The sequence below is a fragment of the Montipora foliosa genome, chromosome 13 (genome assembly GCF_036669935.1).
Source record: "Montipora foliosa isolate CH-2021 chromosome 13, ASM3666993v2, whole genome shotgun sequence".
Classification (NCBI taxonomy): domain Eukaryota; kingdom Metazoa; phylum Cnidaria; class Anthozoa; order Scleractinia; family Acroporidae; genus Montipora; species Montipora foliosa.
The window spans coordinates 29,855,799-29,871,872 of NC_090881.1; the positions used below are offsets into that span (position 1 = coordinate 29,855,799).

Consider the following 16,074-nt stretch of genomic DNA (forward strand, 5'->3'; position numbering starts at 1 on the left):
ATTCGTGTTGAATTTCCTGGACAGCCATGAACCAGGGGAGCGTTTCTTAAAAGTCACGATCAAACTTTTTGGGGGTATTTTGTGTGAGATGCTTTGTACATGTATCTTCAAAAAAGATTTAACATCTCAAGTGATGAAACTTTACAATTTTGTTTCTCTGGTCTTAAAAACATGTTAAGGATCAATAAGAATTATATTTTTCAGGAACAGTTGGTATTTTTTTGTGAACCTTATATCTAGCTTTTTGGGCCCAGCGAGTTTGAGAAACAGGCCACTAGCCCTTGGGAATAAATAGACACCAGAGAAACGTTTTATCACTTTCATGATTTACTTTCCTGCTGACGCAGAACCGCAGTTTCATCAGATTTTCATTCATATCATTCAATTGCCATTTAGTGCTGCTTGATGAGCAAGGTTGCCATGATGATCTAATACTACTGCAAAATTGACCTACTGGAGATACAACTTTACTTCATTGCATATTGATAAGATCATGACCACAAAAATCTGGCTACTGTACAATCTATGTGTTTGTTACATTAAATACACACACTACATTGTAGTCTCCTAATTTAATTGGCACAGAAATATCTGCCTTAAAGACCTTCAAGTCATATTTATTTAGACCAAGTATCTTTACTTCAGACAATTTATGTTCGCTACTGTACAATCTATGTGTTTGTTACATTAAATACATTGTAGGCTCCTAATTTAATTGGCACAGAAATATCTGCCTTAAAGACCTTCAAGTGACATCTTATTTATTAAGACCAAGTATCTGAACTTCAGACATGTAACATTAACAAGATGGCTATGGAGTTTTAACTTAAAAGAGTTCTCTTCAAAAAATAATTTATACAATATGAAGCCCATGCAGCCCACAGGGGTTTCTACTTTTTTAAGAATTATTTTTTAATTAATTATCTTTCAGTTCACAGACACAAAAAAGTACTGCACATGAAAACACCTGAAGTACTGTATACCAGTCACACACGCACACTCACACATGGCATCACATTTGATTACAATCAGAAATACTATGTCTGCATCTTTACATTTTTCTTAACAAAAACTAATTCAAATAATAGTCTTTTACCAAGACAATACATTCTATTTTAATACATACATTCAATTTTATTTGTTAAAGTAGGGGGTTTCTACTTGGTTGCCACAGACATCAGGATTCTCCCTTATAATATAACTTTCTCTGACCAAATAAATACAACCTTCAGCCTCCCCACCCATCTACATAACGTTCTTCAAATCTTGCAATGGGTATTTTCTATAAGATCTGGAAAAAAAGACAAGTCAGTGTCACATTGTTGCTGAAAATAAAACCCTGTTTCTTAAAACATCAGGTCCCTCTTATATTTATTTGAGCCATTGACAGTATGTGTTGGCATTTAAAATTATTTTCCTGACCTGTGGCAACCATTTTCTACATTAATTTATATCGTTAATAGGAGTGCTAACATATGTTTGATATTCCACTGCTATTGTTCCCTAAATTAGCAGGTAAACTTGATGCACAGACTTGAGTAAAAATTTACTTATTTGGCATCAGAAGACTGAAGTACAAATTCGGATGATAATTGTTTTAAGGTTTGCTCAGATGTCTTGAGCAATACTGTGGCTGCGATATGACATCAACATATTTGAAAGGGATTAGTGAAATAAACTCTATGTTAACAAAAAAGGTGACATCCCTTATGACACTGGCCCTTAAAAACAATTTTCAAGTCTAATTGAGACTTTCCTTTGTCTCATAAGATCCAATCAATATTTTTGGGTTTAGGGTTAGGGTTAGGGTTGCTTGCATTACTAACAAAGATAGTATAAGATGCAGAAAATTATGTTCTTGAACAAAAAATAATGACAGTAATTAATTAGCAAAACATGTCTAGTGGCACACTAGCAGGTTTCCTTGGACAGCTGCTTAATTTAATTAAAAATTAGCTATGATTGTAGTAATTTCAAATAGCTGGCAGGAACCCATCCCTCCTGAGATGCTGCTGTGTGCTGTGCATGCCACCAGCCATCCTGTCCAACTCGCAACAGTTCCAGGATGTCGCCATTTTGGAATGACAACTCTGTGCTTTCTACAGCTGTGTAGCTAGCCACAGCCATATATCTTGAACCTTTTGTTGGCACATCTTGACTAATTTGCTGTAACAGTAATAAAATGAATTACCAACTGAAGAGAGAGTGGAATATATGCAAGCAAGTTCCATGAAAACTTCTACAAATGAAGGACTCGGAAGAAAAAACACCAGTCTTGCTTAGGCTGTTGCTAATCATGAAATTACGCAGGCATGATAATTTTGTTATGATAAAAGCCCTTAAAGTTCTGTCTTTTCTTTGCCCTTGATGCACTTAGTCATGAATTTGAGCATGTGAAGGTAGCCTCAATGATATTTTGTTCTTACTCTTAGCTTTTCATTTTGTGAGTGGTTTGTTTGCTGCTGTTGTGGCTGTTGTTTTGCACCCTCATCACTGCTATCTGAGGAATCCCATTCATCGGTAGCAAATCCATCATCATCATCTGCATGCTCAGTGATGTTTGAAACCCTAGGCATGGTAAAGAAGAATATTAACGTTAAACTGAAAAACATTGCAGACCACTACTCTTTTATTTCTAGATAAATTATTCAGTTTATCGGAGTTCATCAGAGTTTATAGAGAGGGCCACACAACAGAGCGACTATCCAGTTATTAATATTGATAGTGAGCCCTACATAGTGCGAGATGAGACCACAAAAAAAGGAACCTACATGCTCTACTCTTTGCAAATGGTGTTGAAGTAAGATCATCACAGTTAAGCCCTGTCTACAGGAGAAATTTTATGTGGCAAATACATACAGACAATACATGTTGACAATTTGCAGTTAAATGGGTCGGCAGAGACAAAGCAGAAACAAGGTTTTCCAGTGGTGCTCACTGTTATGTGGGGCAGGAATTTGCCACATTTTAAGTGACAAGTCCGCTACACAAGCAATTTGTCGTATTTGACAAATTTTATTTATCTCGTAAAAGCTAACACCAGCTTGTCAGCTAATACATTTGCCACATAAAAATTGCTAGTGTAGATGGGGATCACCACGACAAGCAACCCCCAAAAAATCCAGGCTTGAAGAGGATTCACACCCCTGAGCTATCTAGCCAGCTCTCAGCTAGCGTCATATCAATAATTTGAATTCAATCCCTAAATTATTACCAGAAAGGCAAGCCCAGGATGTGCATCCTGGCAGTGCAAACACCCAACAATCCCCACTTGACCTAAAGGAGAAGGGGTTTGCTAAGATCAGCAAACTAGAAATTAGGAACTTGTACAAGAATAAAACCAAAAGGAAATATGTACCTGTTTTTTCCAGTTGGAACATTGGATCCACTTATTGAAAGAGAGGACTGGCTTCTTGATCGAAGCCCATTTTCGGGAGTCATAGTGGCTGAAGACAAAATAGAGGCTGACCTCCAGCGATCTGTGAGCAAATAAGTGTACAAGTCAAATATAAATTTAAGGAAATTTTCTAAGAAGATTCAGCTCTACTTATTGAAAAACAGTTGTTAACCTTTCAAATCAGTGTTACACAATAAGCCAAAAATGGCACTTATTACATACTATGAAGTCCACTTTGTTCTGAGACAGCTTCTGAAAACAGATTCAAGATAACCCAAAAATAAGATTATTTTGGGACAATAATAGTGAAGAGGTACTGTCTTTAAGCCTGTTAAGGAAACAAAGGATTTACTCACCTTTTACTTCATCAAATTGAGACCACATCAAATTTCTGATTTCTTTAACCCAGCGGCTCTTGACTGCAATTGACAAAGGCTGGAAAAACAACAACATTCACAAAATGGTAAACACAGTAGCAATGCAAGTAACTTGAGCAGATAACTGAAGGAATAAAATACAACTCCCTTGTTAGTGACAGTGCTATTCACAAACTGTTGTACAGTAAGTAGGTGAACATGTAGGGTCAACTTGCAATCCAACTAGGTCAACTTATTTCAACCTACATGTAGGTCAATTTGGGGTAGGTACAAAACACAAGTCACAGGTCATTGTTTTACCAAATAAATACAGGTAGTAAGTATCCTTAACATTCACTCAAGCTAACATTAAGCCTAATTTGGCCTAAACAAAAGTCTTTAGGCGCAATGATAGCATTTGTAAACGGTTAGTCTTAGAGTTGTTTCTGTATTCAATTTGGTAAAACAATGACCTGTGTTTTGTATCTGCCCCAAACTTACCTAGGTTAGGGTTACGGTTCACCAAGGTTGAAACAAAATAACCTAGTTTGGTTTCAAATTAACCTAAGGAACAAAATGACCTGCAACATACACAGATCTATACTTACTTGACCACTCCTTTATAGGGGCTCTTCAGGGCCAATGAAACAAATAGAACAGAAGAACAACTTAAAGAACCCTAACTGGCTGGAGGCAAACCAGTTAGCTATTTACAAGTGCAGCCGAGAAGTTGAACTATAAGGACAACTAGTGGTCAGAACAAGTCTTGAACTCAGGATGATGATTATGAACCACTGGAAACCCTTAATAAATACTTGCTTACTTGCATTACGAACACTTCTGATCGTCCATTCAGTGACAGTTCAAACTTAACTGGATCACCCCTTACAGTCTCAGTAAATCCCATGTCACAAGTCTGAAAAATTATGAGACAACAATGAAAAAGGGCTTGGAAACCCAAAAAATAAATAAATAAAATATAAAAAAAAGCTTTTGGGAAGGTTTAACCCATTGACTCCTGGGAGTGAGATGATTTCACTCATCAACTGAGGGTGTCCTAGGGCATTTGAGGTGGGTCTCCTCCATCAATGCAGGATTCTCTCCATTGCCACAAGGCAAAACTCCCGAAGGTGCATATGTTTCACAGCTTGCACCAGTTTTGGAACGTTAGTTCTGTGAGATCTCTCCTGCCAATTTGTCTTTGGCGAAGTTTATAAATAAATAAATAAATAAATAAATAAATAAGTTTCAAGACAAAATCCTCATAACTGACTAGCTTTCAGAGAAATGCCAAGTACACTAATATTCTTAAAGCATGCATGCATATGCATGCTCTAGCCACTTCTGACTTCAAAGACGACTTCTGGTAAAGTAGTTGAGAATACAAAAAGTCATGTAGTTTTCACAAAGAACTGGCCCCAGTTGTTCGAAGGGTGGATAGCGCTATCCACTGGATAACTCAATTGGTTTTGCTAGTGTTTATCTGTTAGATATTGATTTATTCGGTGGATAAGCCTGCTAACATCCACCTTTTGAACAACCACGACCTGGCTATTAGGGATCCATACAACCAATCTTTAACTTAATGCTATACATACATACATATATAAACTCTATTTCCTCTTGAATTTCAGAGTAGCTTGCAAGAGCTAATATCTTTGAGAAAACATAAAAGGAAAGTACTATATATTGATACTCAAAGTGAGTGTCACAGCCCTACAGGTCTCCATTCTTTAAGTAGCCTTGATAGATGATTACCTTTATATCTTTCTTGTAATGGTATGTCACAGAATCTTTGCTGGTATCATCATCCCTCTTGCTAAATATAATCATCTTTTGATACATGAAGACCTGACGCTGCTTTCCACCTTTCAAAGGCAATAAATTTAAATTCCAGTTTCTGTTTGTCTCCCAAACCATGAATGCATCTTGAAGAAGAAGTTTTCCCTGTTCAGCCAGGTTTCCACGGAAACCCTTTATTCCACACGAGTGCATGACATCATTGACGTGCCGCAAGACCCCTTCCATTGTTTCAAGAGCTTTCTGTAAATGTGAAAAACAGTTACTGTATTGCTTGAAATACAATCTTCTGTTCACTGAGACTCCAAAAAACAAAAAATACTTTGTTCTTTACACCAACAAAAATAATTACTTTGTCACAATTTAAGAGCATTGTTTGTATCAGATAGTATAGGGATCCAGATCCTAAGAGGGGTGGTGACAGAGACCCTTACTAGGGATAGACGAAGGAGCTGTAAGATGGGTGGCTAAGTAAAGGGGTGGCCTACAATGTTTGAAAGGGGTTGTTTATTTACTACAGATGTATTGTAAGTAGTTACAAAAGAGACGAGACCTCCAAATCATCATATGCTGTACTATTTTTCACTGTCAGTTTCATCATTTCTCTGATAAGAAGCTGGTATTTTGTTATTCTCTGCACTGGTTTAAGGAGGTATGCACTCAAAGGTAGCAAGTGTCCAAGCTTTTCTTGACATTCCTGTAAATAAATGAGTATATTAATACAAAGGATTGTAATTTTCAATCTTTCATATTTTGTTTACAGCATTCTGATTAGCTGTCTGTTATCAGCTCACATAATTTAGTAATAAAATACCATGTAAGATAATAATATCATTCTATTATTTAAAATGATCAGAATAAATAAAATACCATTTTGGCCCTACATGGGTCATGGGTTAATTATTTTTCCGTGTCTGAGTTGTTGAAGTGTGCTCTCAGTGCTTGTAAACGGGTCAAGTAAATGTTAGTCTCCATACAATCTTTTGTTAGAGCGAGTTTCAATTGAGTGTCATAAAACCAAAACCAAAGTACTACTTTGGCCAATCAAAAAGGACGGAGACAATCCAGTAAACCAATCAAAACTGGAAGTAATTACATGCAGCCGACAAAAAGTGCGGGAAAATATACACAAGGGAACCACAATTGGTTTTTGTTTCACTTCTGGTTGCATTGGTTGAAGTAATGCAAAACCAAAGTAATTCGCTAATTGCTTTCGACACTCAATTGAAAACCGCTCTAAGGGTGCTTCTACTTCAGGTTTTACAAGAAAGGAATACATCTTCTATTAACCCATTGACTCCGATCTTGGGAGTGAGACTTTACTTTGTCCAATGCCAGATGATTTCACTCATTAACTGGGGGCATCCCATGGCACCTGAGGGTTCAATGGGTTTATCAGTCCCCTTCATTAATAAATGACTGACAAAAGGCACAAAATTAACACCTCTATTTAGGGCAAGCTTCACACTATAGCTGATGCCTAAATGTTCACAAGTTAATCTGTTTTATATTACCTTACCTTGAAGAAAGGCAAATTGATGTAGTGCAGTCTGAGGGATTCAGAGCTTGGCTGATTCTTGCAATAAGTTGCATACATTTCAAAGTCAGAGCTCTTCATGATAAATAAACCCCCAACCAATGATGGCTGGTCTTTATTTGATTCCAGTTCAGACAGAAAGTCGTTCCGGTGAAATTTATAAATTTGCTCAATATTTGCAAAGATAATCTTTTTCTTGCCATGTAACTCAGCTGGAATTTTGTTTCCAGCCTGCTCAAATTCTTTTATATAACCATTTATGATGCACTCTAAGTCATCCACATAGTCTTTCTCTGTTTCAATTAACTCTGTCATCACTTGTTTTCGCTTCTTAAGAGCCTCTGGGCCATTGGTACCATCCACAACATCTCTCTGTCAAATATATTGCAAATTCCAAGAAATTTACAAATTGAGGATCACAGAAAAGAACATTCTCGTCCTCGGAGGCTACTTTTCTTTTTGTCAGTACATGTACCAAGAACCAGAATTCTGGCCACAGGCAAAAACATGCGCAGTTGCAGTAATGGTATAATGTTGTAACTGTTGAGGACCGTGATTGTCTCAAATTTCTGAGAATGCACAGAAGAGAGTCCATGATTTGTGGACGTCTTGCTTTGGCTGTGGCCAGAGTCCATGTTCTTGGTGCTGACCAAAAGAAAAGCAGACGCTATGGACGAGAATGATAAAAAACCCTCAGAAATATCCTGTGTAGTGGGAAGGTCATTGGGGGATTTGAGGTCTAAAAGGGTCTCGGGTGCATTTAATTGTGTGCCCAGTGTAACGGATGCATTGGTGAAAAAAAAAAGCCAATCGAGAACACCATAAATTTTAAACAGTTTTTAATTCAGGGTTTCAGGGGTCATTTGAGAAATTAAAAGTAACCAACAGTATCAACAAGGGGCCTTGTCTGGGACAAGTTTAACATGCCACTTTTAATGAGCGCTGCCAAACACCACACATTTCAAAAGAAAAATTAATGATCACGCTTTGAGCACATATTGTCATCGTCAAAATGAATTTTAATCTTGGGTTTGAAAGAATCTGCCTTTAATATTTTAATCTAGTTAAGGTGAGAAATACATGAAAGATATTGTGTATCAAATGGAAACTCGGAAAAATCTGAGCTCCAGATATTTCTCACATTACTCGCTTTGGTGGTTGCTTGGTTGAATCTTTGATATGCCTTAACCCATTAACTCCTGGGGGTTCCCCATTGACGTTAGACAGAGTAAAATACTCCGGCATTAGACAGAGTAAAATACTAAGTCTGGTCGGTTTTGGCTGGTTCAGATGTGACTGCATGATCCAGGTCTAGTCAATACCCATATTTCACCCTTGCTCACCACAGTCTCCAGTAACTCAGTGCTTAGAACATCCATACTAGATCACGGAGGGTCATGGGTTCAAATTCCATCTCGGGATCAGATTTTTCCCAGTTTCCATTTGATGCACAATATCTTTCATGAATGTTTTAATTTAGGGCAAAAAGAATCCAACTTCTCTGAGCGAAGAAGCTGGCACTTTTCTTCGGCTGTCTGTACTTATTGAAACCACTGTGGATTCCATAAATCTACAGTATGTTCTTTTAACTAGTTAAAATTAAAATGATATTTTAAGTCTCTTGAAAAGAGAAGTGAAAAGCATCAGCAGTTGGCCCTAAGTGACACGCTTGTAAAATTATGGCCTGAAAGTGTGAAGAATAATCCTCTCTGAACACCTTAGCTCTGTCCTGACTTAGCAGTCTGACCACCAACAAGGGTGGCAAGTTTTCTTAGTTAAGCATCTAACTGGGAACGTCACAGGTTCAAACCCCTTGCAGACAAACATTTCCAAGTCTTCCTAGGGAAGGACTATGAGACAAAGGTCACATTTCACAACCTTGTTCATATACTCTGTGGGATGTTAAAGAACCCACAGACTGTTTCCAAAGAGTAGGGTACAGAGTTCCCTGTGTTATGGAATGGTCTCCATTGGGCTCACTGCAATATTGGAGCATTTTGTGACCTCTCCCCCACCCCCCACCCCTCTTCTTTTATAAATTAAAAATGGCTAATCTATACCTACCAATTGCATTGTTGGCTCAGAGAGTGACTGTTGCACTCCTCCAGAAACTTGTAAGGAATCTGGCTCTAATACGATCGACACAGGCCTTCTGCCTGTTGGTTCTGGTGGCACTGACTTTTTACGTTCTCTGTAAAGTATGACTGGACTTTTTGGTGAGGTGGGACTCTTTGGTGTGTTATTTTGCTTACGTTTAGCTTCTTCCTGTTTGGGAGGATTGGCTGGGATGGCTGATACAGGCTGCACTGGCCGCTTTACAACAAGCTTTTTTAAACTAGCCACAGGAAAAGAAACAATCTATCACCACTTTATGTTCAGGCTTTAACACATTTAAGTGGTACTTAAATTTCATTTGTACAGTACGAGCTGGTAGTACAGGACCTAATGTCTACCTTCCCATTAGGGCATATAAATTAAAGCAGTGATTTAATTGGGGATAAAATTACAAACTAGTAATGGCTATCACTATAAAGTGCCAACAAGACAGTCAATGTAATACATAGTTTGCAGATTTGTATCAGAGTTCCAGAATACCCAACAGTAGTTGTAATTTTTTTATTCGAAGGTACTACAACTCAACTTATCTAGTTAACAATAATATAATGATAGAAATTGCAAACTTTGTATCTCGAACAACAATGTAAATGTCAACGTGTTTTGCAATAATATGGAAAGTACTGCTGTAATTTTTGAACAGCTGTAATTTTAACAGGAATTTACAATAATTACGTTGAATAAAATCAGTGCCATGTAAAAAATCGCCAAAGCGTTTTCAGACTCTTCAAGGTGAAACATGTAATTTGCAGCATCAAACTCTCTTGCACTTGAAGTTGTTTCACTTGAATAATTTTTATTTTGCAAGATACAGTCATGAATCATAAGTCAAAATCAACAATTTATTGATTGGTGAATTGTGTACTTTGCAGACAACATATTTCCTTTGAAAATTAAACTGCGGTAAATTGTTCAGAACTCAGTGGTTACAAAACGAAAAAGAAACTGCTCTAGGCCGAAATTGACAACAGCAGCCGATATGAACATGTAAACCGGTTTAGTTTTGAGCTTGTTCACTCAATAATATAGAACCCGATGGTTTGAACATAAATATTAAAGAACACTCAAAGCAAGTGTACACAACACAGTGGTCAGGGAAATGGGCAAAAATATGTTTTTACTGACCTCCGAACACAAGATCATCAATAGTCGTGCATGCCATGCAAGTTTGTTAATAATCGGCCAGTGGGAATTACGGGAGAATAACGTCCTAGCACTTAGTTGCTCTTAGCCAATGAGAATGCATGTTATATCAGCCAGAAACAGTAGCCATATAATAATTAATAATAGTTTTGGTCATAATAGCACACCATTAATACACTAATTTTAATAACAAAGATAATCACCTGGTTTCACGTTTTGCCATCATGTCATTGACCTCACTGATCCTCTTGTGACTTTCCTTCACCTTGCTGATCAGCGTTTTGTTGCCAAGTGCACTGCTCATTGGTGTCATCTTTCTGACCTTTGCCATGTTCATTCCTTGCGGGCTTTTCAAGAAGTTGTCAATTTCCACCAGCGCTTTTTCAGCACCCTCTGATGACTGGAATCTATCAATTGGTTGCAACGCTAAGAGGTCTACACCCGTCTTGCACCATTTATTTACCTTGAGTAAATAAAGTTTTTGATTATTGACAGGATTTTGACAGTGTCCTCTAAAAATGGTCTTAGAAATAACCGTTCGGGCATGCATCATTAGTCAATCCAATATCTAATATATTATTATAGGTCATGAAATCACAGCATGTGAACCACATGCAGTGTCACAACATCATCCTGAGCCAGTAAGAAAGCCACCCCTTCGTTACTCATCACATGGTTCTACTGTAAATTGCTCAGTGGTAGAGAGGCAGGTACCAAACACAGGTCACAGGTCATTGCTTTACCAATACAGACACAATCCTAATCGTTTACCAATGCCAAAATTAGGCCTAAAAACGTTTGTTTAGGCCTAATTAGGCCTAAGGTTAACTTTAATGAATGCTTAAGATTCTTTCTGTATTGGTAAAACAATGACCTGTGACTTGTGACCTGTGCTTTGTACCTGTGGTGGTAGAGCAAGGTTGAAGGTTCCACTCTTCTTTGGATCATTTTGATTATTTCAAAGTACAAATGTATCTCCAAGTCATATCTTTATTGATGTAGTTTATGTACTTTGAATTTGCTACATATTAATAAGCTACAATAAGTATGATGGCCCTTCAAAAGAAAGAAAAAAGTCACATTTAACAGCCCATCCCCACAATGAGACCTCATGTCAAAAGCTGCTTTCCCTTTGGCATACATTTGTAAGTGGCTGTGTGCAGAGGTTCAATTAGTGCAGCGGGAAAATGAAGTCCAAAATTAATAATAAACAATATTTCACAGTGGTGACAGAAGGGTATGGCTCAATGGAACAGTACAGTTATCTGGAACTGAATTTAATGTTAAAATACGACATGTACCTAGTGTAATGAAAACTGATTATAATGTCTAAAGGGGTAGTTTCTAAAGAAACTGCACATGGTGCTGCGTTGGTGGGGAAGTAGTACACGAAAATTAAGGTTTTATCAACAGAATTGATAATGTAAATTGACCATCGTTCATTCCTTTCATCCAGCTCTTTAATATACTTGGGAACTTTCGGAAACTTCATTGGCTTTCCTAGATATCAACGTTTCGATCAGTGGCAACAGTTTATGTACCAGTGTACACTACTACAAAGCTACAGATTCTCACAGTTATTTGTTGTATTCATCGTCACATCCATCACATGCCAACAACTCCATTCCTTATTTTCAATTTCTTAGACTTCACCGTCTATGCACATGTAGTGATGACTCTGACTTTTCCAGCAAATCAGAGGAGATGTGCCAGTTTTTTGAAAAAAGTGGCTATCCTGTCTCTGTGGTCAAAGCGGGCCATCATTCTGCCCAACAATTTGATCCAAAGTCAGCACTACAAACGTCACAAAGGGATTAGAATGACAGAATTCCATTCACCCTCACTTTCCATCCTCATAATCATGCAGTCAAAAGTATAATTCTTTATAACTTTAATTAACTTACTCCAAATTGATCCCAAGACTGGTAGTATCTTTTCGCAACCTCCACTAATCCTCAAACATGACAAAAAATGTAGGCATATTTTTAGTTAGAAGTTAACTCAAAACTAACGAGCAACCCAGCACTTTCAAATGCGCGTGCTCATGATGCAAAACTTGTCCTTTCACTCTTATATTATATCAAAATGTCGAGACCTAAGTGATCTGTTAAGATCACCAATCGTTTCACATGTACCTCTGCATATGTCATTTATCGTGCATAACCTGTACATTATGAAATAAATTATACATTGGCGAGACAGGTAGACAACTAGGCGACCGATTCCACGAACACCTTCCAGATGTTGAGAAGAATGACAAGGATGCATCTAAGCCAGTCGCTCGTCATTTTAATCTCCCTAACCACTCCAAACAACACACGTCTATCTGCGGCATTTCCCTACATCAAGGTGCGACAGAAAGCCACAAGAATCAGAAGCAAAAAATTCATCTTCCAAATCGGCACCCTTAATCCCCACGGTATTAACGAACACTTTTTCATTTAACTAATGTATTCCTATTTTTCACGTTGCCATGTTACCACCAATAGCATAGCTCCTACTCCACTGTAAAAACCACACACAACCCATAATTCATCGATTCGCTCTGACGAAGGGATAACGCTCAAAACGTCAGCTTTACAATCCCTGTACAGTGGTCAATTTACATTATCAACTCTGTTGATAAAACCTAAATTTTGATGATAGTGTCTGTTCACCTGAATTTAAGTAAAATCTGTAATATTCATTTAATTGGGGCAAGGTTTTAAGCAGAATCCCTAGCTCCCTTCTGATCCCTTTATCCCTTTTTTTTTCTCAGTTATGATAATAATACAGTACCATCTCCAAACATTCATGTATATCCATTGCTTTCTTCAGATCATCTTCTCTCTTTTGCACCTCTTTCTCAAACTTGTCACACAGTTCTCTGATTTCATCACACTTCAGCTTGATCTGATCCTTTGACTGATCATTGCTCTCAATCATCTTTGTGCCCTTGGCAATTACCCCTTGAGCTTTATCAAGGAGTTCCTGAGATACAACATGCACTTCCTTTGAGTTAGGATTGAATACACTGTATGTGCTTAAGCGGCTAACTGCTGTCCACTATAATTATTGTCTGTATCCATGCATGTACATGTATAGTCGACTAGCCTAAGAACACAATCATATTTCCTGGTTCTTCTTCCTCTTTGCTGAGAAATAGCATTATTTTTATTACTTTTTGGTAAAGAGAAGCGACAACCAGAAACTGATCAAATTATAAGGATGGTAACTTAGCACTTCATCAAATCTATGACCAATAATTATCTTATGTCATTACATAAGTCAGTTTATGCTTTACTAATATCACTCATTTAGAATAAACTGCCATCCGTATTTTTAATTAAAGGAAAATAGTGTTCAAACATTCTGGCTCAGCTTTTCCCAATAAAGTAAACACAAAGACAGGACTTGCCAGCAAATTAATAAAGCTCAAAGGCCACTGACTGATTTAAATAAAGATTTGTTCCAGTTGATTTTTTTTAATCATTTATACTTTTCACAAAATAATATTAGTCTTGGATGACCAAGAACAATATTATTATATCTCTGCAAAAAACTTTAGTAGATTGACTTTTATTTTACAGGTATTTTCTCCATAATTATTTTAAAAAGTAAAATTTTATTATTATTATTATTATTATTATTATTTGCCCGCTAGGTTAATTTATGCATAAAATGAAAATTTGCATGTTGATATTTGAGCTAAAGGGCGCCGATCAGCAACTTTGTTTAAGATTTATAAATTTACTACTTATTGCAAAGACAAACACATCTGATATTTGAAAGACAAATTGCAAAATACAATTAGTACATAAATAATCATAATTATGATTGTATTACAAGGGATAAATTCAGTACTTTTATTATTGCACATGTAGCTGTATCTGCTGCTTTTCGTAATTTTGTTAAACTTCAAGTGTTAATTTAGATTTCCTTTGCCTCAAGCATTCCTTCCCTTATTTAAGTCCCATGTAAGTTGTTTGTTACTTTAAAATTTGTTGTGCTTTCAAGTTACCTTTACCACAGATTTATCTGCAAATTCTTTGAGGTCTTTCAGTAACAATTCTGCATCCTCCCTTGAGTCTCCAAAATCTGCCATGGCTGACAAATGACCCAAAGCTGATAGAAGACCTCCTGTTGCCTGAGGGTAAAAAGCAGTGTGTCATTTTCACTCACAAAATTATTTTCCCTTTTTGAGAAACAGACAGGATTCAGGATAAAATAATGTACCTGATATTACAACATTGCAATAGGACATAATATCCATGATATCCCAAGTTGCATATATAGTGAATCAAAGTTTGTCTTATTTGTGACAGTGACTAGTTCTGCTTTTCACACATGACAAAAATAATATTGGTTTTCAGATGAATTTGCATTTATAGACTTACTGTACTTTGAAAAAATTAGTGAAAACAAAATTCTATGAGATACAGGTTTTAGCCACCAACATGATACCTGGCTCATTTCTCGTTCAAACAAACACACTTTCAGCCCATATTGTATCTTTAACTTGTGATTTTTCCAAAACTTTTCAAACTTGTTTTCGGAATCCTCAAGCTCAGTTAAAGCTTCCTTCAGTTCTGCTGCATTTGCTTCAACATCTGGAGTAAGAACATTTTCCCGGTTTTCTCCACGATTAGGATGCACAGTTATACAGTCCAGTAATGTCACGCCAGCTTGTCTTGCACTTTCTATATCCTCCTTGACATCATGCCACATTTCTTCTTGTGATTCTAAAATTTGCTCCATTTCTTGAACACTTGATGACAATCTTGTTCTTGTAAATGTTGGTTGCAGTTCATTCATTCTGTCATCCAAGGATTGTAAATTTCTCTGAAACCTTTCAATTGCCTGCAAAGGAAATTCTGTAACATCAGTAAGCTGTTTTGCATTTCCAAAGGAAATATACTTGTTTTGACTATATACTAAGACCTGGAAGCTCTAGGTGGTGTCTTCTAGGTCTCATTCCTAGAAACAAACCCAAGCCCTTATTTTAATAGATTTGGACAAATAGGAAAATAATAATTTTGCCCTACTATGAGTAAAATTTGCATCCCTCATTAACTTTATTATTTATCACTTCATTATTAGTTTTATCATCGAGCAGATTTGCCTAAGCCACAAGCTAACACTGGCGGGTGTATTTTGATCATGCTATTTTAATCCTGGATCTGTGATAAGCCCTGTCTGAAAGAACTTGGCCCAATGGGAGAACAAGACAGATGTAGCGCTAAACTTACAGTTCTATATTGCACCCACTGAATGTGATTGTAATCCAAAGTGCCTCCCATGTCCTCTGTCAGCTGTGATTTTTCAATATATCCTTCAAGGTCACCAAGAGAATTAAGAGAAACAACCTACATAAATTTAAGGAAAAGCAAATAGCATAATATTACTAATGCTACGTGTTATGAAAAATGTCAAATGCTTACTATAATCATTTAATTACTACACACTATGTACCATGCTTAACTAAACAATCAGAATTATAACTTATTGATACTTTGCTGCAGGAAAAATGAACAGAATGTCTTAAGTACCTTAAGTTCCATTCAATTTTACGAATTACGAAGCTCTGAGTTGGGTGTTACTGTACATACAAGGAATGAAGTTTGCAGCCTGCTGTATGATTCTTCGATTTTTTTCACGTATAATTTATAGTAAGATTACTTTCATGTAATTACTCCAAAAAAAGCTTAACCTACCTGCATTTTTGCATCCCCGACTATACCATCTGT

The 16,074-nt window shown here is 36.8% G+C and overlaps 1 protein-coding gene across 2 annotated transcripts in view; it reads right to left on the reverse strand.

The window, feature by feature from the left end:
• Nucleotides 1–601: 601 nt before the first annotated feature.
• LOC137982642 (guanine nucleotide exchange factor DBS-like) overlaps nt 602–16,074 on the reverse strand; it is a 24,110-nt gene continuing 8,637 nt past the window's right edge. For both annotated transcript variants that reach the window (XM_068829769.1, XM_068829770.1), the window contains 16 exons: nt 16,042–16,074; nt 15,577–15,693; nt 14,792–15,187; nt 14,349–14,474; nt 13,127–13,318; nt 10,552–10,811; nt 9,155–9,425; nt 7,073–7,462; nt 6,107–6,250; nt 5,512–5,796; nt 4,577–4,669; nt 3,754–3,832; nt 3,620–3,649; nt 3,359–3,479; nt 2,427–2,568; nt 602–2,166 (listed from right to left, as the gene is read on the reverse strand). The exon at nt 16,042–16,074 is cut by the window's right edge and continues 84 nt beyond it. In XM_068829769.1, coding sequence (XP_068685870.1) covers nt 1,957–2,166; nt 2,427–2,568; nt 3,359–3,479; nt 3,620–3,649; nt 3,754–3,832; nt 4,577–4,669; nt 5,512–5,796; nt 6,107–6,250; nt 7,073–7,462; nt 9,155–9,425; nt 10,552–10,811; nt 13,127–13,318; nt 14,349–14,474; nt 14,792–15,187; nt 15,577–15,693; nt 16,042–16,074 — 2,889 coding nt within the window. In that variant the 3' untranslated portion in view covers nt 602–1,956. The remainder of the gene's footprint in view (nt 2,167–2,426; nt 2,569–3,358; nt 3,480–3,619; nt 3,650–3,753; nt 3,833–4,576; nt 4,670–5,511; nt 5,797–6,106; nt 6,251–7,072; nt 7,463–9,154; nt 9,426–10,551; nt 10,812–13,126; nt 13,319–14,348; nt 14,475–14,791; nt 15,188–15,576; nt 15,694–16,041) is intronic.